We start from the raw sequence: 25,325 nt of genomic DNA on the forward strand, positions 1-25,325 counted from the left end.
ATTGGAACGGGTAGATTGAATAGGGGCAGATTGGGGTGAAATGGGATAGAATGGATTGGAAAGGGCTAGATTGGGGTAGGGTAGATTGGAGAGAGGTAGATTGGAGTGGTTTAGACTGGGAAAGCATGGCGTGTCCTATGGAGATGATTACAAAAGAGTGGAGCAGGGTAGAGAGGGATGGATGAAGGTGAAGCGAGGTAGAGTGGAATGGGGTAGAGTGGATTGGGTCATATTGGGTGGGTTATGGTATGTTAGATTGGTGTGGGGTAGATTGGGTTAGGATGGGGTAGACTGGAATGGAGTAGATTGGAGTAGATTTAAGTGGGGTACATTGGAGTGGGCTGGCTTGGATGTGGTAGATTGGGGTGGAGTAGGATAAATTGGAGTAGGGTAGATTGTGGTAGATTGGAGTGGGGTAGATTGGAGTGGAGGGGGTCGATTAGAGAGGAGTTGGATAGATTGCAGTGGTGTTTAAAGTGGAGTGGGGTAAGTTGGACTGGTTTGGAGTGGGCTTGGGTGAATGTGTGATGTAATGCCGTGGTATTTGTCTCCGCAGGGAATCACAACGCGTCGTTACAACGACCGCGTTGTGATTCCGCATACCATTACTCTGCAAGTGGGAAGAACGACTTGCGGAGGGGGGGGGGGCGCTGGATGTTGGAATAGTATAATTTACTATTCCAACTCCAGTCAGTGCGGACACTACCAACACCTCTCCCCCCCGCCCCTCCGCAAGTCGTTGTTCCGACTTGCGGAGTCATGGTATGCGGAATCACAACGCCGCCGTTGTAACGACCGCGTTGTGATTCCCTGTGGGGAGAAAAATTTGCGGTACACGTTGTTTACCGGCTTGGGTAGATTGGAATATAGTGGGTTAGATGTGGGTACATTGGAGTGGAGTGGTTTGGGGAACATTGGAGTGGGGTAGATTGGGCCAGATTGGAGTGAGGGGGTAGATTTGAGTGGAGCATGTTAAATTTGGGTGGAGTAGGCTAGACTGGAGTTGGGTGGGTGGGGTTAATTGGGTTAGTTCAGTGGAGTGAGGTAGATTGGAGTTGATTTGGGTAGGTATGGGTAGAGTGGAGTGGGCTAGATTGTAGGGGAGTTGGGTAGATTGGATTGTAGTGGAGTCGATTTTGGTAGATTAGAGCGGAGTGGGGTAGTTTGAAGTGGGTTGGTTACATTAGGATGAGGTAGATTAGAGCGGGCTGGATTGGGGTAGCTTGGGTGGAGTGGGGGATTGTAGTGTGAAGTAGATTGTAGTGAAGTAGAGTGGGGTGGGATTGATTGGGATCCATTGGAGAGGAGTGGAATAAACTGGAGTGGTGTAGAGCAGAGTAGGGTAGAGCAGAGTGGAGTAAGTGGCGTGGAGGGATGTGGAGTGGCATGTTGTGTCGTGGAGTGAGTGGCATAGATTGGAGTGTTGTGTAGTAGAGTGTCTTAGAGTGGAGGGGGATGGGGTGGAGTGGTATGTTGTAGATTGGAGGGGACTCTCAAAGAATGGAGTGGCATGGCATAGAGTGGAAGTGTCAGGACTCAGTCCGGGACACTGCCATGTGTCAGAGACTCTGGCAGCAACCGGTGCCAGGGAAGACAAAGTAGGCAGAATACTAAGTACAGAGCTGCCCAAGATCACACAGCGAGTCAAAGGAGAAAGGGAATCCTAAGAGGAAGATCTGTACAAGAGAATAAGAGAGTTAAGGTGCAGAAAGGACAGACCCTCAGAGGTGATTTAGCATTCAGAAAAACTACACACAATATGCAAGACATATATATAAAACAACATGAACAATAAAGGGAATGTGGGGTAAAGCACTCGGGAGCTCCACACGGTAAGACTGAAGCTCAGCACGTTCCTTACCCACAACTGCTGTTACAGATACTGACTGCAAATATCCACTTATGGGATAATCCTTTAAATGCAGGGTTAGTGGAGCCGATACCTATGGTGATGTTATAAATGTAACTCAAAGACAATACTCACAGTGAACAAAAAACACCACATAGGTTGTCAGCTGTGGCCACGGATCGTGGCAATCAGCAAGGGGGTAGAACTAAACACAAGCACGATAGACAAGGAGCTAGCAAGGAGGATTGCTTATTAGGAAAGGAAGGAAATATCACAGGACACACTTGGCAGAAAGCAAGTAACAAACATCCAAGGTAATTAGAAGCAAGACAGCAGGAATAGAAAGACAGCAAACTAGGAACTGGAACCAAAGAAATGGGAAGAAAGGCAGAGACTGGAAAAGGATATGCAGAAGGGAAGGCTACAAGGGTATACTAGAATAGTGCAGGTTCAGGAATCAAGTAGCATTGAAGGCAGAGCTGGAACAAGAATTGAGCTAAGGCTCAGGAGTCAAGGACGCACTGCAGGCAGAGCTAGTTCAGGAACAGGGAATTACTAAAGCTCAAGCGTCAAGGTAGCATTGCAAGCAGTGCTAGTTCAGGAACGGGGAAATTACTAAAGCTCAGGAGTCTAGGTAACACTGCAAACAGTGCTAATTCAGAAACAACGATAGATATAGTTCAGGAATAAAGAATTAACTAAAGCTCAGGAAACATTGTAAACAAGGATATAAAAAGCTCAGGAAACACTGGAAACAAGGGTGAGTCTCACCGGTACACAGCTACAATGACCAATCTTGGGCTGAAAGGTGCTGGGGCTTAAAAGAGCTCACAGTAATCACATGCATCAGGTGTGAGCATGTTAGCAGCAGCCAGCCACAGGTGAGCTGAATTCCTCCACCCATCCTTGGCCTGCAGGGTGGCGAGGAAGCAGTAAGCAGGGAATTCTAGGCAATGGAGTTTCAGGCATGAGCAGGCTGGCTTCCACAAAATCTGGCATGGATTGGGAAGGATGGAAATTTGCAAGTTGCATCCAAATGACTGGAAGTCAGTATATGCATGTAGGGGAGGGTCTGGAAGCTTATTAGAACACTGGAGAGCCCCACAATTCACCCCCCTGGTGGTGGACACAAGAATGCAGGGAGCGAGTCGTGACAGGAAGGGCATAGAGTGGAGTGGAGTGGTGAGCATGCATGGTGTGGTTGTGTACTGTCATTTCCGACAACTCATTTTCAATTGAAATGACCATTACATTTGCACCAAAATATAGTTTTACTGCACAGAAGCGATAATGTGCACAAATCTCATCACCTACTGTATTGATCTGTTTGGATCATATTCAAATATTTGTTTCTACCACAGTACAGAATTACAAAAACATGTGCTTCATTAGTACGAATTCTGACATATTCTGAAACATCAGCACAGTTTATTTTTATTTGTTGAGTGCTACAAAAAAAAACGTACACCCTCTCATCTTACATGGACACTCAACAGGACTGTCACATAAGTGCTCTCACTTTAAAGTCAGAAAAAGAAAAGTAAACCACAAACTCTCTCAGAATAGGGATTTTGATTTTGATCTCTTTCTTTGAATGCACAACACAAGTGCCAAGATAAGAACAACATTGAAAGGCCTGTTTACAGAAAGCGAGTTTGTAGAAGAAAACAGGAAACAAGGTTTGGGCAACGGGAGGGCTGAACTCAAGCTGGCAAGCCTAAAGCAAATAAAGCCAGTAAATAGAAAGCTAGAAAATGTGAGTCACAACTAAGGGTGGGCGGTTAACTCCGCTCCGCCAGCTGAGTTTGCAGAGTTGTGGAACTTCACATTACGTTTGGAGTGCAAAGTTTTCAAAAACTCTGCACTTGCAGCGGAGCAGAGTTTACCTGTGCCAAGGAGGACAGGAGTTTAGGACTTACCCACTCCTGCTCCTGGCTGCACTCGGCTTCCGCTGCTCCGGCTGGCCCGTAGAATTCAATTAACAGGATGAACTGCTGTGCGCATGTGTGAAGGCATGCCTGACCCTATCATGGGATTTTATCGGGTCAGGCATGCCTTCACGCATGCACACTGCAGTTTTTCCTGGTAATTGAATTCTTCAAACCAGCTGGAGCAGCGGAAGCGGAGTGCAGCCAGCAGCAGGAGAAGCAAGGAACCAGGAAGGAAGCCAACGCCGCCATACCCAACCAACAAGGATAGGAGGAAGTCCAGAATGGGTACGGGCTCGTGGTGGAGAATGTGGGTTGTGCAGGGGTTAGGGGGGCAGGGGGTGTAGAGAGGTGCGGGGGTGGAGGTGTAACTCTGCCAGGCCACAGAACTCTGCAGAATTTTACTGAGTTTTCCACTAACTCAGCACGCTCCGCCCAGGGTTAATTACAACCCAGATAGACAAATGAAAGCATCTGGCAGAATATATTCCAAGGTGAGCTTTCTGAATGTCCCCAAGATGTATTTAACCAACCAGACATCTTTGCAGTCTGATGAGCTTCAACCTAAGAGGGAGCCGGGGTTGAAGGTGTAAAACATGATTTTGGGGCCCTTAGCAGCTCTGACTTATTTTTCCTGAGCTGTCAAGCTTGCTGATTTAATGCAATTCTCATCCAGCTAAGGTTTTTTCTTTGCCGTCAAATGTTTAATTTCTTTAAATATAAGTGATCAGGGAAAAGAATGCAAAGAGAAAACCCAGCCTGAATGAGGTGCTCAGGCATGGAACAGAGACCATTGAAAGCTCTGTGGCTTTTACTGTTTTTTGGTAACATAGGTTTCCAATGTCCCACTTTTCTGGTACATTATTTGCAAATACATCACTTTAAGGTATATTGTTTTTCAGAGTCTGACACAGGGTGAGCTTGATACTTGTGCATACCTGAGTAACACTGGTGTTTCTATTCCCCTGCAGGCAACTCATTTCTTCTGGGGATTCTGGGCACTGATCCAAGCACGGTATTCCACAATTGCTTTCAACTTCCCACGGTAAGTGTAATGGGTCGGGCAGACACCAATGTCTGGGGGCATCGAGAGAGTGAGACTATCAGAGTGGGGTCAAAGGAAGCAAGGACCCATAAACTTTCTGATTCTATGCTTGAGGAGTTCACTCAGTCCACTTCATTCTGGTACCTGTTTATCTCATTATAAATCCAGGGCTATAATCCCCTGAACCCAATGTGAGTGTAGGTTGTACTGCACAACATCACAGCGCCTCATTGAGCAGCAATGAGTCAAACACAGTATATTGATTTTTAGTAGAACAGGAAAATGGAAGTACAGAAAACAATTATTTGTGATAAAATAGCATTGCTGGCAGGATTACTTTGATTTTTCTTCAAACTAGTGCGTGTGTATTCAGATGCTTCAACTGAAAGAATCAAAGAATATATATTTATTTATACATTGGCATAGTATTGCATCTTTTGTAGTCAGTGATAAGGACACATGATGAGTACTTACACTCGCAGTAGACTTAGTAGTATTGCATGAGGGCTTTATCAAGGCTACAAATAAAAGAGAGATCGATTTTGCTGTATAGTGTTTGAGCAAGTATACCCCTAGAATCAGTAGGGGGTCAGGCTCATACACTGGTGCCCTCCTGTGAAACCATCTGTGAAAGGTTAAAAGTATCCGAACGAGTCAAAATGAAATATTGCCCGTGCTCACCACGTCAATACTATTTACACATGAATACCTAACATTCTTAGGTTATTTATAACACTCTTAAAATCTGGAACAGAATTCCAACGTATGGCTTGTAACTCCGGTGTCTGAAATATTATAACCCCCATTTTTCTCGGCCATCGTTTGACCCATCACCGCAAAAATGCCCTAGACGGAACACCAAATGCCTAACATTCTTGAATTATTTATAACACTCTTAAAATCTGGAATAGAATTCCACCGTATGGCTTGTAACACCCGTGTCTGAAATATTAGGGCACACACTGTGGGTGCAACGGGACAGAGCCCATATGAATTGATTGGTTACGAAAATATATTCTATTAGACAATATAAATAATGGAGCATGTCAAAGAACAAATGTTATTGTACACATAAAGCTACACATAATTCATTACACATAATTGAATATTTTGAAGTGAAAGTTAAATCATACACATGATACATTTAAGAGTTAAAAGTCAAATTTGTGGGTCAATTACTGAAAATAACGGGTGTATATGTCACTCTATTGAATAAACGTCATTTGAAGCAAGAAATAAAAACGGTTGTCTATCTTTCATAAGACACCAATAAGGAGGCAAGAAAGCAAACACAAAATTAACTACTTTGAAGTAGTTCTTTCCGTGGGATCGGCACATCCCTCTTGCTCGTCACCAACACGGCTTCCTTACTACTATCAGTTTGGTACTGTCCAGTCAGTATTTGATGTTGTGACACTAAAAGAAGCTTCAAAAATAGTGCCTGGACATCAATGTTGTCAGAGCAGGTCTGGGATGCTGGATAGAAGTATCCCTGCCATACTGGGGGAGAGGAGGCCTCATTAGAATTGAGTACTGGGCATTGGTCAGCCTTCATGTAAAACATCAGTGCACAGGATGACGAACATAGCTTTATGATATCAGTCTCTAGGCTATATCAGAGGGAGCGATATTAAGTAACGCAGAGAATATGCGAGCATGTGGGTATTGCACTGTGTATGCTGGACCATGCAGAGTACTTTGAGCATCGCTAGTGATTCTCAGCCGAAAAAAGAATTAAACATTTTACCAGCAATGAAGCATTGGGGGAACAAATGGAACTGAGAAACAGGCAAATTGTCTGTAAATGGCACCTGGAGCTGTAATATAAGTACTGATTAGTAATCAGCAATGATTTTCAGTCATAATACGCATGGATTAGTAAGTCTTGGCGGTGAACTTTGCTCCGCTTGCAGAGTTTGTGGACATTTCCGCACTACGCATCACGCGGAGTTCCAAAAAACTGCGTTTTTATTTTCCTGGCTACTGTTCATCAACATCAAGTTGGCGGGCGCGAGTAAGGAAAATCCATCTCCCGGCGAGATTTTTCCTCATTCACGATCGTCAACATGAAGTTCGCGAGCATGGAAAATCAACCTCCTGGCGAGATTTCTCATTGCAAATGGTCGTGTATGCTCACGACCGCTCGCGTTGAGAAACTGCCCGCTTGCGTTGCGAAAGCTGCCACTCGCGTGAAAATCTACTCGAGCAGCAGAAAGGAAGCAGCGCCCGCTTGCGCTATGCATGGTGCCGTTCGCGATGATTGCACAGTGCGAACAAGCATCTCGCACTGAATACCACAGCAAACAGCATTTAACTAATGCACTCCTCTGCTCGCGGAGCTCCGCGTAGCGCGGCAGAGTTTCTTTTGCACTTCGCGTAGTTTCGCGAGCTACGCCCAGACTTATAGTAACCACTAAGTCCCCTTTCAGTTAACACCACCTTTCGGCTTCAGTGGTTCTGAGTATTGAGACTGGAAATAGATTTTGTTAGTGCTCTCCAAGGATCAGACGGTGTGCTGGGCGTGCAAGTCACTGGGTATGAGAGGGAGTGGAACTCAATAGTCAATGTGAATATGTCTTAGTGTTTCAGATCAAGACTCTTGAGGGATGGATAATGCTCTTGGTAGATGTTTTTTCTTTACATTGTTGCTTGCGAAATAAAAAGAATTCCACAAAAAAGATAATGTTTTTTGACTCTTAGTTTAAGTGCTCTGATAGTATTTCTGATGTAGCTCTGACCGCAAAACAAATGCAAATCAATAGGTAAAGCACAGGAGAATTCTTGCAATTAAGCAAGGGAGTTATTTCTTGATTGAAAGTGTAGGAGAGTCTCTCTACTTAAAGAATTTCTTTATGTTGTCTCACAATTTGCCTGTAGAGCATTCATAACGCGTCAAAGCCTTTTTGTTTGCTTGTGCTCTGAACTCAGATGAACCCAAATTGTTCTTAAGATACTCATGTTTTCTAAGTTATCGCTTATCAATCTCGTGACCTACTGAATTACCTATGTTAATTTCCTAACAGGTACCCGTATTTTGGAGAGACTTGCAGATATGATGTCCCTCACTGTCAATCAATCAATCAATCAATCAAACTTTAGTCTATAAGTTAATAAAAGCCATAAGCATACACAAAATCCGCCACACAGTCACCAATATAATACATATAAAATCATTGAATCTCTATTTGAGGCTGTCTAAGCACCCATGTGTCCATCATAGGCGCACAGAGACACGTCTACAAATCATGCATACATGGGTCTCATTATTCAAGCAACGGGATACAAAAATGAAGAATTTTGATTCATTTAAAATCATTGGCCTTCCTGTATAGTGTAAACGGACACAGGAAAATCATTAAGAATGCCTTATAGAACGCAAAAATAAATATATGATCCAGAGCTAAAAAGGATTGTACGGCCTGTTATGAAGTTAGCAGGCTAGTGGTTGTGGGTGGAGTCTAGGGGGAACAGGAAGAGGAGGAGATGGACAGAGGAAGGGGCAGTTAGAGTAGGGACAGGAGATAGGTTGGAAGCATCAGAATAAAGCTCCAGTAAACTTAAGTTATGGTGTCTGTGGTTATTGGTAGCAGGATGCTACAACTGGCGACGAGGGTGGGATAGAGTAGAACCCACAAGCCACAGCACCTCGTGAAACCACCCTGTCCCCGCAGCGTCGAGAAACGAGCTCCGCTGCTGAATGAAGTGGGCGCCGAGAAGAGGAAGTCGGCAGTAAGTGACCCTGACCCCAGAGACACTGGGGAGCCCCGAGAGAGTCACGACAGCGAGCGCTGCAACGCTCGGTGCACGAAGGCATTTCGCGCCGAAAGCGCGAGTCCCGCCGGATGCGTGGTGTTTAGCACCCCAGAGGAAACAGGAGTCGGGAGCCCACTCCGACCCTGTCCAGTGCCCTAAGTACAAAAGAGGTGCCTTGGGAAGGAGGACGCTGCCCCCGAGAGTTTGCAACCAAGCGCGACTAAACGCGCCAGAAGTGGAGCCTGTGGGCGGTCGGAGGTTTGAAAACCTCACGCCCGATGCGTGGTCTTCAGCCTGCAACCGGCGAAGCAGAGCGGGAAGTGGAGAGCAAGGTGGGAGCCCACCCCAACCTTACCTGATTGTGGCCCCAACTGAAGAAAAGAGTACCCTGGCGTGTGCTGCGTCCGTGAGCTGCCCCTCGGTGAGTCCTGAGTGGAAGAAGGATCGAGTGAGCCAAGAGGGAGAGCCTCTTGTGCCTGTTGATGCGGCGGCCATCTTGAAGTCAGGCACGTTTCAGGACAGACCCCTTGACTATTACACGGCGGCCATTTTGAAGTCAGGCATTGGGCAAAGAAACAAGCATTGGCACCAGAAAATAAACAAGCATTGGCAAATAAACAAGCATTGGCACCAGAAATTGAACAAGCATTGGCAAATACACAAGCACTGGCACCAGGAACTAAACAAGCATTGGCAAAAGAAACAAGCTTTGGTGAGACTAAGTGAGAGTGATAAAGACACAGACGAGTACTGGACTCAACGTCTAGGCAAGCATTACGTTGAAGCAAATAGGAGGCGGGTGGCACCTACTGCAAAATGGCGTCCGACGAAGATGATAATCCGCCTCAACCAAATGACGCCAGTCCCAAGGCTACGGGTGGGTCGCACCTGCGAGCACCCGAGCCTCTCAAAGTGACAACTGGGGGAAGCATGGGTCCCAGATGGCAAGAATGCCTGGAAGAGTTTGAAGATTACATTGAAGGATCAGATATTATAGTGGACAAAAAGAAGCTGATTGCCCTGCGCAACCTGGCGGGCGAGAGATAGTTAAAATAATCAAGGACCTTCCTGCTACTGACGCAGATACTTACGACAAAGTACGTGACGCTTTGAATAAAAGATTTCTTCACAAAAGAAATGTAGACTACGAACGCCACACGTTCCACTCTGCTCGGCAAGGGAAGGATGAGCCCATGAGTGCCTTCATGATTTGCCTGCGGAGACTAGCCAAGTACTGTGAATTTGATAATTTCTCAACAGATGCTGCAATCAAATCACAATTAATAGATGGATGTTACTCCGATCAACTTAGGAGGCCCCTACTGAGAAAAGTACATGAACTAGATGACATAGAGGAGATGACACAAGTTTATGATCAGGCGGAGGAGTATGCAGCTGATATTGAAACAGGACACAAAGGAAGTCATGAACAAGTGCGACGTGTGCACGCCAAAAGTGACAGTCGAAGGAGCTCGATAGACAGATAATGGAGGTCGCGCACGTCTTCCCGTCAAGAACAGTCAAAATATCAGCGGCGAGAGCCGTGGAAGAAAGAGAGAAAACCTGAAAGAGCGAGGAAATGCTACCGATGTGGGTATGACTACCCCCATGTGGACAGTTGCCCTGCCATGGGTCAGAGATGTCGGAAGTGCGGCCGAACCAATCACTTCGAAGTGATGTGTGGGGACTACAACAAAGAGAAACGAAGTGGTGCCACAAGGACATCTCAACCTGACACACGAAGCAGTGCCCCAAGAACATCTCGGTCCGACACCCGAAGACACCATGCACGAGCTGTCCAAGACCAGACTGAGCAGTCCTCTGAGTCGTCACACTCTAGCAGAGAGTCACGTCGGTCCAGGTGGGAACGGAGGTCACCCTCCAGAGAATCCAGACCGTCATCCCGAGACTCAGCATACACCATCGAATACCTGAACCTAGCGGCGGATCCGGAACAGCTTAAGAAATATCCTCGGCTGGATATCAAAGTTGGCAATCATGACACAAAGTTCGTGCTAGACTCTGGTGCATCCCTAAATTACATTCCAGTCACCGAATACGAAAGGATGAGTCCACGACCTCCTTTGCACCCGTGAGAGTCTTCACATGGATGGCCAAGAAGCCACTTCCCTGCCTGGGGAAGTTCTCGACGACCCTCAAACATGACAACACAACCATAGCAGCAGTCATCCACGTCATCAAGGGCCCAGAAGCAGACTGTCTACTAAGCTTGCTGACAGCTGAACGTCTTCACCTAGTGGAGATTCTTTTTAAGGTCAGCGACAACCAAGATGTGACCCGCCAGTTTCCCAGACTATTTCAAGGACTAGGCAAATTGAAAGACTGTCAAGTGCGATTGCTTATTAATGAACAAGTTAGACCCGTCGCCCAACACCCTCGACGGGTACCATTTCATCTGCAGACCGCTGTCGAAGAGGAGCTCCAGGATCTGTTAGCTGCAGACATCATCGAGCGCACTGATGGCCCCACACCGTGGGTATCACCAGTAGTGATTGTCCCGAAGAAGGGCACGGCCAGCAAGGTCAGACTCTGTGTGGACATGCGCCTGCCCAATACTGCAATCGAAAGAGAACGACACCCGGGACCACATCTGAGCGACATGATCGCTGCTCTCAATGGGGCCACAGTATTTTCCAAGTTGGATTTAAATAAAGGATACCATCAGCTGGAACTGGATGTAGGGTCAAGATATATCACCACCTTTGCGACCCATCAAGGGTTGTTCAGATATAAAAGACTGAGCTTCGGAGTTTCCTCAGCGGCCGAAATATTTCAGGAAGCAATTCGGCAAGTCATTCAGAACATTCCCAACACGCTCAACTATAGCGATGACATCCTTGTCTATGGGTCTGATCTACGAGAGCACGACATCGCACTCAATCGTGTCTGTCATGCCTTATTGGAGGCGAACATGACTCTAAACAGAGAGAAGTGTGAATTCCACCAGGCCACACTGAAGTTCTTTGGCCACATCTTCTCTGGCGCTGGCATGAAGCCTGATCCTGATAAAATTGTGACGTTAAACAACACCAAGAGCCCCCAGGACGTCAGTGAGCTCAGGTCATTCCTCGGAATGGCCAGTTATTGCGCTCGCTATATCAGAGACTATGCAACAATCAGCCATCCCCTCCGTATCTTGACCAAACAAGGTCAACCATTCGAATGGACTCCCCAATGCGAGCAATCATTCAAGGAGATCAAGAGAGCGGTGGAATCTGCGGATCACCTGTCATACTTTAACCCAAAGCGAAAGACTGAGATAACTGTGGATGCCAGCCCCGTTGGGCTTGGAGCCATCTTAGCACAGTATGAGAATGACTCAGATCAACGCCGTATCATTGCATATGCGAGTCGTAGTTTGACTGACCCGGAATGGGCCTACTCGCAGCCCGAAAAAGAGAGCCTAGCTGTAGTGTGGGCATGTGAACATTTTCATGTTTTCATATATGGCAAACATTTCACCCTAATCACGGACCATCAAGCTCTCGTCACCATTTATGGAAACCCACTATCCAAGATGCCCCCGAGGATTGAAAGGTGGGGCCTACGGTTGCAGGAGTATACATTCACCATAATTCACAAACCGGGGAAGTCTGAAAATCCAGCGGACTGCATGTCCCGGCACCCACTTCCATCGTCAGTCTCTAATCCATCCATCGCGGAAGAGTACATTCACTTCGTGACTGATCACGCCTTACCTCCAGCTATCCCCATGGATACCATTCGAGAGAGTACAGCACAAGACGTCATCCTGCAGAAGGTCCTTCACAGCGTTCTAAACAACCGATGGAGACACGACCCTCAGGATGAAGACACTGATCCCGTTATTAAACGTGAAATGCAAGCCTTCCGGCATGTATGTGGCGAACTGTCAGCCACCACTGACGGCATACTACTGCGAGACCAGAGGATTGTAATCCCCACTCAACTGAGACAAGGAGTGGTTGCTCTTGCGCATGAAGGACATCGAGGGATTGTATCAACCAAACGAGCGCTAAGGGAACGAGTATGGTTTCCGTATCTCGATCAACTGGTGGAAGCCACCTTGAAGGATTGTCACCTCTGTCAGCTCACCGGCAAAAGTGATCCTCCAGCGCCACTGCACATGACCACCTTGCCCCTTGGAGTGTGGCAAGAGATCGCCATTGATTTCTATGGACCCCTGTCATCGGGCAAATATGTGCTGGCCATCATTGATGAGCATTCTCGATATCCCATTGCATGCTTTGTACCATCTACAAACGCCTCTAACACTCTCAAATTACTTGATGAAGTCTTTGCAACATGGGGAGTTCCCAAGGCGGTGAAAACAGACAATGAGCCCCCTTTCAATGGGCAAGACTTTGCAGCCTTTGTGAAACACCTAGATTTCCATCATCGCAGGATTACACCCCTCTGGCCACAGGCAAACGGGACAATCGAAAGGTTCATGGCCACGCTCAAGAAGACCTTTCAACATGCTACAGCGGAAGGAAGAGATCTGCAAGTGGCACTCAATGAAGTCCTCCGAGCATACCGCACGACTCCTCACGCAACGACTGGCCAGTGCCCAGCGACACTCATGCTGGGACGCCCCATGAGGAATCGCATTCCAACGTGGGATGGTGCCTTGAGAGCATCACCATCCGCAAGCGATCATCAAGAAATGATGGCAACTGACAAGCGCAATAAAGATAAAATGAAGTCATATGCAGATCACCGGAGAAGAGCGAGGTCACTATCATTACATGAAGGGGACCATGTTCTCGTCAAGCGAGAGCAGCAGAGAAAGAGCGACTGTTTGTTCAAGGACGAACCCTTGCTGATCACGAAGAGGAAAGGGACTATGCTGACGGCGGAGTCCGGGCAGCGGCGAGTCACGAGAAACATTTCACACTTTAAGAAATTGTCACGAGATACCTCCAGAACCATGACGAGTGATATGGACACTCCCAGTTCGGAAGAATCACATTCAGCTGGTCGTGAGAGCACTGCTCCGATCACCGAGACACTGAGTACTATCAGTCCGAGAGCCAAGTCGCCACGACCTCATCGTGACATACGTCCACCCAAGAGACTTATCGAAGAGATGGACTGAGAAGTCAGTATGTTTGTTTGTTTTGTTACAAAGGGGGGAGATGATATGAAGTTAGCAGGCTAGTGGTTGTGGGTGGAGCCTAGGGGGAACAGGAAGAGGAGGAGATGGACAGAGGAAGGGGCAGTTAGAGTAGGGACAGGAGATAGGTTGGAAGCATCAGAATAAAGCTCCAGTAAACTTAAGTTATGGTGTCTGTGGTTATTGGTAGCAGGATGCTACACGGCCTATGAAACGTGCAAATAGCCAGGGATTACTGTGCAAAGGGGCATATACAGTGTAAACATTTTGAGACGAGACATCAACTTGCGTCACCTGCTGGGGTTAAGTGCACAAAAACATTGCTCGTAATGCTTAATGCAAACATTGACACTACTGTGCAAAAGAGGCATTATTAAGGTGCTTAAAAGTACCTTAACACAATTCTGCAAAGAGGCATAGGCAGTTTGAACCTAATAATAATAATACTCCTACCTACCTAATGAGTTTATACACGCAATGCGTTACGAAAGTGCCTAGTGTAATGTAATGAGCTTAGAGCAATTATACAGCATACTTTGTGCAGCTGTGTAAAAAGGCAATATCAACCTGCTTGATGAAGTATTAACAGGAATGTGCAAAAAGGCAAACTTGTTAACACGCACCTATCAGCCTAGTAGGCTTAGGTGCATAGTGCAATTGTTAAACAGCTATGCAAGGGTAGCATTTACTGTGCAATTAGTGAGTTAGAAGTGTTATATATATATATGTCCCTTTCTAAACCCTGGACAGCATTCAAGTTAAAAGATTAGTCTGTTTGTTAAAAGTTGCTAAAAACTGCACCAGGTGAATGCTCAGCATAAAACTCTGTGGCTTTAAAGTCTCTATGGCTGCCGTCCTGCAGGTTCTAACATCTACGCAGGCCCGGACTGGCTGAAGCGGGCACCGGGCAATCCCCCAGTGCACCGCACGGGTGGGGGCCGGTTTTGGGCATCTGGGGCCGTTTTTGTTACAGTGCCGTTTTTGCAGCATAGCTGCAAAATTGGCTTCCGCTGAACAAATGGAGCTGAATGCAAGTTACTGTATATAAGTTTTGCCTGTGAATTGATATACATTGTGTGGGTCCGCTTTAAAAATTGAGGTGGTAAGCCATTATTACCTAGAATCTTCCATAACGCATCCCATGCCACCCTGTCAAATGCTTTTTCAGCATCTGACAAGATCATCCCTAACTTACAAGATGTCTTGTTAGCGATATCAAATGATGTATTAGCTGTATTGACATGCGCAGTGGTAATACTACCTAAAATGAAGCCATGCTGGTGTTCAGACACAAGTCCAGGCATGTAGGGAGCCAAACACTTTGCCATAAATTTTAGCGTCAGAATTAATGAGAGATATTGGGCGATAGGACCCGAAATCGTCCGCAGCCTTCCCTTTTTTGAGAAAAAATAGAATATTAATCATATCCCAAGATTTAGGGGTTTCCATGTGTTCCCAAATCTGGTGTATAACTGCACATTGTAGCAAAAGAATAAGATCTTTAAATGTTTTATAGAATTCCATTGGTATGGCGTCATCTCCTGCAGCATTGCCCTAGGGCAGCTCCGCTATGGCCGTTAGTATTTCATCGATAGTAATATCTTGTTGTAGATAATCTACTGCCTCTGGGTTTAAGGTTTAAGGTTTGAGAGTCTTCTAATCGTAGGTATTGCTCAGCTAAAGCTTCATCCATATCATTAGTTTTAGTATAAAGCTCCGTATAAAATTGAGCAAATTGCTTCAAAATTGATTCCACGGTCTTATACAAGAAGCCATCTCCACCCTTAATTAAGTTGATGCATGTTTAAGCTTTTTTCTCTGCAGTTTGATAGGCTAAGATCCGCCCTACCTGATCCCCATATTTATATTGGTTAAAACGAGTTTTATTATAGGCAGCTGCACACTTCTCTTTAAACTGTTGTGTCAATAATAACCATGTATTTATTAAAGAAGAGTATATAAGATCACTATTTAATCCATTAGACATAAATTCCACTGCATGAGCAAGCTCTAATTTTTTAAGTGTATCACGAACTTCATCCAGTTTTTTTTGTTGGGTTTTGTTTGAATAATAAACATATTGCTGCGTGGTCCCCCGTATAAAAGCTTCAATTGCATCCCATACGCAAAAAGAAGAGGAAGTGTCAATATTAATTTGCAAAAATTCCGTAAGAACTCTTTGCTTATGTGTAATAAATTGGGGATCTGATAGCAGATATCTTGGAAATGAAAATAATCTACTACTCTTAACCTCAGCTGAAAGCAGATCAATAAAAGATTGTGATCAGATGTTATCCTCGGGCAGACTTCTGTCTGTGCTTTTAGTGACATGCTATTGCTCACAAAAGCTAAATCGATTCTTGAGTAGTGTTGATGTGGCCTAGAATAATACGTAAATCCAGGCAGAGCGGGGTGCACTGTCCGCCATAAATCTAACAACCTGTGTAACTGTATCAGTTTGTGAATTGATTTAGGGACCCTACACATCCTTTGGGGCTGCAAATCGATTTGTGGAATCAATCTTGTAATTTAAAGTGCAATTAAAATCTCCCATGATAAGCTTTCCAGATTCCAAGGTCAGCCGCTCCTGCCCAATCAAGGTTAGAATTTGCCCTGGTAAAACAATCACTAGCCAGGCAAGAGGCCTTCATGAAGTGCTGCCATCGACTGCTGAGTGCACCAGAGGGATCACTGGCTAAACTTGTCAGGGCAGAGATTAGTCTTACTAGGGGGAAAGATCAATTTGCGAAATACCGGCAGGAAGGTATACTTAATCTTGGTATCCAAGACTTAAGGCAACTGAACATGAGTTGCTTTTAAGAAAGTTGTGAGCAAATGCATACAGCAGAAAAGTAGGTCGAAAGATAAAGCTACACTGACAAAACAGTCACATGGGTGGGTAGTAATAAACTCATATAGCTCAAGTAAGGAAAAGCCCTACTTCGAGGCAGCTCTGTCATTGACTATCAAGAAGGAACTGATAAAGATTTGATTTGGATGCCTTCCCACACTTGACTTCGTCCCTAAGTGGCAGAAAGAGGCCCAACCGGAAGGTGCATTATGCTGTTTGTGTCGGAGGTCATTGCTGCGTAAGGAGTTTTTAACCGTAGGCAGAGCCGGACTGGGAACCAAAACCGGCCCTGGCAAAGTGCTCGGCCCCCAACGGCCGTCTGACGTCACGGTGGCCGTGTGCTCAGGACGGCTGGGGGCCGTCCGAACCCCGCGCACTCATTATTCCGCCAGCACCGCCCCGGAATTCGCGCCGCGGTTAAGGGCCATTTTCCATCTTTCCCTATTTGTCGTTTCAGTGGTTTTCTGGAGGTTTATTTCCAACTGGTTATTTACGGAGTACTCAGCGAGCCTGTTGATCAGCCTCTGTAAGGCCACATGGGTATTGCTCAACAACAGTAGGTTGTCTGCGTACAGGATGTTGCTAAACTGTTGAAACCCGAGGCTCTGTGCTTGTGACACCACTTTTGCCAGGGAGGCTGAGAGATCCCAGATGAACCAATTAAACAACAGCGGTGCCAATACACATCCCTGTTCCAATCCAATGGAGGTATTAACCTTTCTCGATAAATAGTACCTGTCCCCCACCTTGATTTTTGCACAGGTTTTTGTGTATATCAGCTGGATGGTCCTTAAAAGGTTTTGTGGAATTCCGCAACGTAATAGTTTTTCCTAGAGCAGGCCTTGAGGAACGCAGTCAAAGGCATTCACAAAACAAATGAAAAGTGACGTCCTGCTGTCAAACGCTCTTTTCATTATAAGGTCCGCATACATCAAGTTGATGGTGGTTCCTTGCTTTTTGATGAACACGGTTTGCTTCATTGCCAACCTTTTTGCCTCCGTCGCTCACTACTGTAGATTTTGCAGTAGTATTGTTTGAAAACATTTGAGGTCCACATCAAACAGTGATATCAACCTGTAATTGCTAGGGGACATAGCTACCCCACCCTTGAAGATGGGGTGTATCACTGAGGCTCTCCTAGCAGCAGTATTTGCTTGAACATCAAGGTCAGATAATCAGCCCAGGTTGTGGGGTTGTGTTTTTGGAGTGCAGTCGGTATTCCATTAGGGGCAGATGCATAGTTGGAGAGCAAGTTCTCAAATATTTTTTACCAAGGCCTCAATTGAAAAGTTCCATTGAGTGGTCTAGAGTGTCAGTAGCACCACTGGTATTGGTTTTCAGGGTCACCAACTCGTGTGGACTTGTGCTGTGATCTTTTACATGTGGGGTCCGACCTGGGCCTGGGACAGAATGGTCCTCTGTGCTTCCCTTTTAATGTGTTCTTAGATATTTAACCCATTCTTCCTTGTTATTATTAGCATTATTTGCAACCCTGGGGCCCTTATCAAACTCATTAGTTTCCAGAAGCTTCTGTGGTTGTTCCGTTTGAAGGAGTAAAGTAGCTTTGCCCACACTGCTTCTGATCTCTCTTACTTTAGCACCCATACCGCTTTTTTAGGCTCTTACGTTCCATTCGGAGGCATTTTAGTTATTCTAAATCCTATGTTGAGCTCCACAGTTTACGGAGCACTTTGTTGATCCTTGACCTGATAAGGCGAACCAGTTTTGGCTGAATGATAAAACACGGAGGGAAATATTTTTACTTTTCCCCAAATTGTTGGCAGGGTCTCTTGCTGCTAGGGTCTCCGAGATGCACTTCCATGCCTTTATCGAGTTTTCCTTGCTGGATGATATTTCCTTCAGGATTCCCTTGACCTCGCTTCCCAAGCCGCCAATGTTGTCTGGGCTCCATTTAAGGTGTTTTACATTTTCATTGTGAGCTTCAACCTGCACTATTAGCACCTGATCTAATACAGTCATATCTGTGCTTAGACCGAGGTTTTGCGGGTGATGATCGCTCTCTGATCAGTGCTTCATTTTAAAGTCGACTACTCCACTATACATTTTAATGCTCACCATCGTGTAGTCAAGGTAGTAGATCATTTTACAGGACTGCCATGTCCAGATGAGTGGGATGTCCCCAGGAGGCGTCCATTGAGTATTACCAGATCAGCTGCTTCATAGGACTTCAGGAGCCTATTCCCAAGACTGTCATGGTGTCTATGCAGAGAGTGACTTTTTGCTGGCAGCATCTGTAACACCTCATCGCCTACCTGATGAGTGTCTTGGAAAAGATTCAGATTCAAATCTCCAGTAATTACCAGTTTTGCCAACTGTTTATCTCCTTTCCACTCCAGGAACAGCTTGATCAGCTTTGCCACTATTTTTAATTTTTCTCTCAGGTTAATGTAAATATTATCAAAATTAGAGGAGAATTAATCACATGTCCTGTTCTTGCCAAGGTCCTACGATCTCATATTTGAGAGACCCTCCTTCACATATTTAATAAGATGCGGTATATGTTGATACTCCGCTCTGTTAGGTGAATAGCATCATCATTGGGGCTTTTATCACTTGAGTGCTCAGTTCTCCAAGTGATCTACATTCCTCCACCTGCAGGGAGAACAACAGCCTCCTTTGGAGTAGCCGTTGCGCTATATAAGACCCATTAATAACATAACATAACATAACAGGTGTTTTTTTGACAGTTGTGATTAGAGAGTGAAAAAGTGTCTCAAAAAGGTGAGTGAAATTAAAATTACCTTCAGTCCTCCGTTCAGTATTTTATTTAAAAGGGAAGGAGCAAAATGTAAAATGGTTAATGTTCCCCCACACCTGGATTTAGGTTGTGGTAGGTCGACATGTCTCTGCCCTTGGTTGCCCTGACGGGTCTATGGGCCCTCTTCAGGACCTGAGTGAAGATGGCTACCTATTGTGGTAGCTTGTAGAGAGTAAGACGGTCACTTACCCTTCTTCATCAGTGAGCCCAATCACTCAACTTCGTGTGTAAGTTATAGGCACATCTTCAGTCTATAACTAAAAGAGAGTAAAAAAACACAATGTAGACAAAACAATAGAAAAATAAATTTAATTGGATGGATTTGTGAGGTTCATATACAATATGATGCTGTTCAAATTGTCTATAAGTCTCTGGGTGCTGCTGGGCACTATAGCTGCAGCTTCACTCTATAAATAGGACGGAGGCACGATTATATGAGTCTCTTTGTATGCCAAGCGATCTTGTCGTGACTCGCAATTATACTGGAAGATAAGTGAGCAGGCGATTGGCAGGTTTAGTAATGCACTGGCACTGGTGCTAACTTGTAGTTCCTATGCATGTCATACTTTTGGATCTAGATCTGGCGAATTTAGCTCGTTAATGAACTGTGAGATTGTCTTATTTCAAAGCCCGCGTCTGAGTAAAGTGATAATTTTCAGGATCGTGTATCAACACGAAGGGGCTATTCGAAGAGATAGGCGTGATGGAGAGCAGTTAATGGGACATAACTGTTACTATACGCTGGTCTGGGCTGAGTATTGACCTTTGGTATAGTTAAAAAAGGCATAGTCAATTAGTGATTATTATTTGGCACTCGTTCTAGCTTGTAGGGATAATGCGGGCGAAGAGATCTCCATTGCCAGTCTTGTTTGTGTAAAATATTTAATTTTGCGGAAGAAGTTTCTCATTTCAGGCTTCACGTTTCAGGATAAATCGCTGATATTTCTAGAGGGTGATTCTTAAACTTCACGGGTATGGTTCACAGGACATCCCTTTTCCACTTCTAGGCTCTCAATTGACAATTCAACATCCTCTATAAGATGCAATATTGATTTGCTTCAATTAAAGAAATAATTTATAAAAGTAAAGACGATTGACAAAGCAGTGCCCTGCTAACATGGAGCAGACTGGCAGCCATTTACCCCCAGCAGAAGTCTACCGCCTAACTGTGTCACAGAAGGAATATCTGCATCTGGATTGGAAAAGGCTATCATTTCACAAGAGCGAGGCCTGGGCCCAAAGTCCACTTCACCCTCTCACAGGCAAGAACTGGGATTAGATGGGGAGGCGTCCCTTCATGTCCCCAAGGGCTGTGACTTCTGGTTTACATTTAAATCGCGACTCTAAATGCATGTGTTTGCAACTCCACTCTAACCTCAATTCCAGGTTAGCTGTGACTCTCTGTGGCCAGCAGCCTGTTCTGCATTTTAAAGAAGGCAGAACAAGGTTATTCTCACTTTCTTTTGTCCTTTGTCCCCAAAAAACACCTTTCTGCATGTGTGCAAATAATAATAAAAGGGATAAGGTATCTCGTGCATATACAAGTTCCTGCCTTATCCTGTGCGCTACCCCAGCCTTCACCCACAAGCATTCACTTTAAAATAACCAGTGGTCTCTTCTGTAGGAATTAACCGCACAATTTGAGTACTCAGCTGAATAGGACACAAAAGGTACTAATATAGATAGTAGGGAAAATAGAACATCACTCATTCTTTCATTTTACATAGGTTTCAGTTCCTCCTGAGGGTTTGCCCCAAATCTTTCTAACAATAAATACATATAAACCATTAATGGAGCATGCACCATCAAGCTTTGGTACAACCTGGGACACAAAACCTTAATGAAGCTAGTACACTGTTGTAGTTGCCCTCTGGTTTGTCAATGGTCTTCTTGGAGTCAGGCCTGATATCTCCAATTATGTGACTAGCCCTTTGCTCTCTTCTTACAGGTATGCAGAATTAAGATTCAAGCAGTATTTTAAGGTGAAGCCCGAAGTGACTTCTTTGAAAATCTCAGAGTGACGGTTCATAGCACCGCCAGGCACCAGTGACAGCCTGAGGCCCTGCAACAACCATCTGGACCAAGGTGCACTGACAACGGTTTGACGAATGCAGCCCACTGCAGGAGAAGAATGGCAGCTCACACCTACTGCAAGGATGGCAGTGGGGGCAGACGCCCCAGATTGAAAGGGGGTTCCTCTGCACCTGTCAGCACAGCGCTCCTTCTATACCACAGTGTAGGGCGGGGCCTGTCTCCTTGCTGCCCCACCCTGGAGGCTGTTGTCTCCATGCTCTCACCCAGAGTTAGCCAGAGTTCCTTCAGTGCCACAGTGAAGAAGGCTGTCACCGCCTCTCATTCTATGAGGCATGTCTCTACCTCCTGATCCAGAGCTTCCATCTCCAGCACTAGAGAAGACTGTCTCTGGGCCCAAACACTGAACATCCGTTGCCCCACCAGAGGGGGGAGCTGTCCTGCCCCTCTCACCAGAGTTCCCAACCCGCTGTCCTATCCAAAGATAACTTACACCTAAGACCTTGATTATTCCCTGTAAGAGGGGGCAGAGGCAGCCCTTGTACTGTGGACTAGAGCTTCTTCAATCCCATACAAGAGAGGACTGTCAGGCCCTCACCCTGAGCCAACTCTAAACCACACTGAAAGCCTGGCTTACTGCCCTCTTACGCCCGATTCCCAACGCCCAGAGATCCCATAGGCACAAAGGAGGTTATGCCTTACCAAATCACCCACAGCTAACCCTAACCCACATTAAAGGTCTGGCCCCACCCGGTACCCAGAACTTCCCCTGTCTCACACTGGAAGGCCCAATCTTACCCCATTCAGCAACAGCAGACCTGGCCTGTCCCATACTGTAGGGTGGCACGTCCCTGGACCCTGTCCCAAAGTGCAGGTAGCCATCTTACTCTCCACAAACCCCCCCAGAGAGCTCCATTTAAACCACATTGGAGGCCTGTCTTACTAGAGTCCCTCCTCTAGCAGACTTTAAGGGACCTTCTTACAACCACACTCCCCTCCACCTACATAAGCAAAATCTTACAGAACTGGTGTAAGCTGGCAAAACTGTGGACAGACCTGTGATCGAACAATGACCCATGTATTCTGTAACACTAATGATGATGCTTGGTTTTGCTATTAGCGTAACGTGTGCGCATCCTAAAGTCCACTTTGGAAAGTATCTACAGCAGCGGTTCTTAACTTTTTTAGACTTCTGTGGACTACACTGAATCATTACTGGAAGCTAAGCACCCCCGCCTAACCAATTTCTAGAGTTTGAATTTCAAAACTATACGCAAAATTACATGAATAAGTATACATCAAACAAATATCCAAATGATTAAATATTTTAGTTAATGTGCAAAATAAAATATTCAAAACATTGAAACTTTAATTTTAAGGGGAATATTGGAACTTTTCAAAATATAGTTTAATTTCTAAAAGACGAAGCAGTATGCTAGACTCTGGCATGCCACTTTGTCTTTTTTGCTTCTAACGTGTGCTCACTTTTGTCTACGCATACAAGTGCTACAATTATGGCCACCGATTATTCATACTATTTTCTGTTTGCTGTACTTGCACTGCTCCCACCAATTAAGATGAGGATCCCAACTTTATTGATAGCCTCACATTCCAAATTGCTAGACCTTTACAGAGTTTTGTAAACTTTGAAATCTTGCTTTTTATGAACATATACTGAATGAACCTGCTAATATTTAATTTTCGAAACCGTCGCAGACCCCTGAGTGGCACTAGGGATCTCCAGGGGTCCGCGGACGCTAGGTTAAGAACCGCTGCTCTACTAGTCACTAGTAAACAACGAGTGTCAGTGTTTCTGTTAATACTTGTACGGGACATTGGTTGCACCCTAATATTCGACAGTAATAATGGTTGCTTCTATGAAGACAGAAGATAATTTATTTAGCCAAATAAAATTGCTAATTGCAAAATGCTACATTGGGCCAGAGTTCCCTTTGTCAGTCAAGCACGGGGCGACTGAAGCCATCATTTACAATGGCCTTTCGTTGTTTGAAATCATTTCTCTGCTGCTAATGTGATGGCTCGCTAGATTTGTCTCCATAAAAAGGCAATCAGTTGGATAATATTTACAGGAGGCATCCCTGAGGAATTCTTCAACCTTCTTTAGCAACCACCCAACCCCTATTCCTCACACTAAGGCAGTCAACAATCTTAGGCTGTCATGCATGCACTTAGAAAACGTTTTATGCTGTGCTTTGGAGGTGAATGCATTCAAAGTAACAGCGCATTGCAAGTAGGTAGGACAGCCACTTCTTTGCTATTTAGCAATGTACGTTTGTCCATGGTGCCCAGTTTCCACCGCTGCCAGGTGGTTGGGCATTGGTTTCCCTGATTGACTAATCCACCTCCGACTCACTGGGCATCACTTACAGTTCAGTAAGCTTTGAAGAGCTGTCTTTCCCTTCACCGAAGCTAGATGTAGTAAAAAATGTAATGGATGTTGTTGGAGTGGATAGACTACTTGCTGGGAAGAGTTCACATTTCTAAAGCAACTACCCATCAACACGAGGTTTTACCAGCTGCCTACCAAACATATACATCTCCTAGGGCAGTGGGCAAGCATTCCAGCTGAACACTGCTTCCACATGAGCGGCAGGTAATCATTATGCTTAAGCAGTTTGGCACAGCTCTCTCTCCTCAGCAAATGAACTCTCAACTCATAAAGCTGACACATTCCCTTAATAGTAATTCACATCTGCTCCCCTGAAAGCACATCTGCACAAGTCAAATCACACTGCACTCTCTGATGAAAACCTCAGAGCTGCTCGGAAGTGTTCTACTTCATAATATCATGATCAATAATATCGACCTGCGCAGATTTAGCTGCTGTGTGCCAGGCACACACCTGTGTGCCACAGTGCAAGGGTGTGTGCCTGAGTCTACCATAAGTTTTCCAGTACAAAATACTATGCTTAGACGCACTTTAAAAGTGTTCCTACTTTGTATGTCTGCTGCACAGGGCAGCACATGTGCAAAGTTGGAAAAGAACGTGGAAATATGAACGTTTCTGCTTTTAACACCTCCTTTCAAATGGCATTAACTTTTAGACCTAAACCCGGTCTACTGTTCGCAGATAGGGTTTTGCACCAAAAGGCATCGGTGGTTACATGGGAATGCCCATGTACCACCCATGTAAGGCCCTCTGGGCTCTAAGAAATGCAAAGCGGAGCTTCGTGCTGCTTTGCGTTACTTTCACAGCACTTTCCAGTGCAAAACCAGGTTTGCACTGGAACACAAATTAGGAAAAAAATTGTGCTGGTTAGCGTCACTTTCGTGATGCTAACCCAGCACAAAATGTCAGTAAATCTACCCCTTACTATTGTAATTCCCATATAGGTACCTTAACGATATGGTGGAAGTTGATATATGTGCAGGGTGCTATTAAAAACTCGATCATCTAGTGCCACACCTGTGGAAGGTATTCCAAAGAAACAAAAGCACTGCAACACCAACCAGGGCAGATCGTACACTACACAAGTGCCAAATATAAATATATTTTAAAATTTTTAAAAAGCACAGACATTCACCACAGAGGTATCATTACCCTATCAGAGATCCAGAGCTATAATCAACCAAAAGTTATCCATATAACTCATTCACACAAAGTGGGTGAACATAACCTGGGAATTAAGGCTTTCCTAATCTTACAGGACCCAGTGGTAAACCGAAGAATGATCTTGCACAAAGGTAACGAGGCAGGGAGTTAAGAGGAGTGAGACACCGTGAGATATAGAACAGACAATTATTTAATAGCAACAAGATAACAGATACATAAGGCCGGGGACAGAAGTGGTCTTTGGTTACCTCTAACAATGGTATGGCGGTGGGGACGACACACAGACATTTTCAAAGTTGTGAAATTTAGCAGTTTCAAGCTTGCATTGTCAGCTCTTCAGCCAGGTATAACTTGATTCCAGTGGCACCAGGAGCACGGGACCCGCGCCTGGGCATACCC

General features: G+C 45.2%; 1 protein-coding gene across 1 annotated transcript in view; it reads left to right on the forward strand.

Annotated features, from left to right (window-relative positions):
• ETNK2 (ethanolamine kinase 2) overlaps nt 1-23,285 on the forward strand; it is a 226,391-nt gene extending 203,106 nt beyond the window's left edge. The window contains exons 7-8 of the mRNA XM_086923474.1: nt 4,749-4,822; nt 21,270-23,285. Coding sequence (XP_086779600.1) covers nt 4,749-4,822; nt 21,270-21,342 — 147 coding nt within the window. The 3' untranslated portion in view covers nt 21,343-23,285. The remainder of the gene's footprint in view (nt 1-4,748; nt 4,823-21,269) is intronic.
• Nucleotides 23,286-25,325: the final 2,040 nt, after the last annotated feature.

The sequence above is a fragment of the Lissotriton vulgaris genome, chromosome 5, assembly GCF_964263255.1.
Source record: "Lissotriton vulgaris chromosome 5, aLisVul1.2, whole genome shotgun sequence".
NCBI lineage: Eukaryota > Metazoa > Chordata > Amphibia > Caudata > Salamandridae > Lissotriton > Lissotriton vulgaris.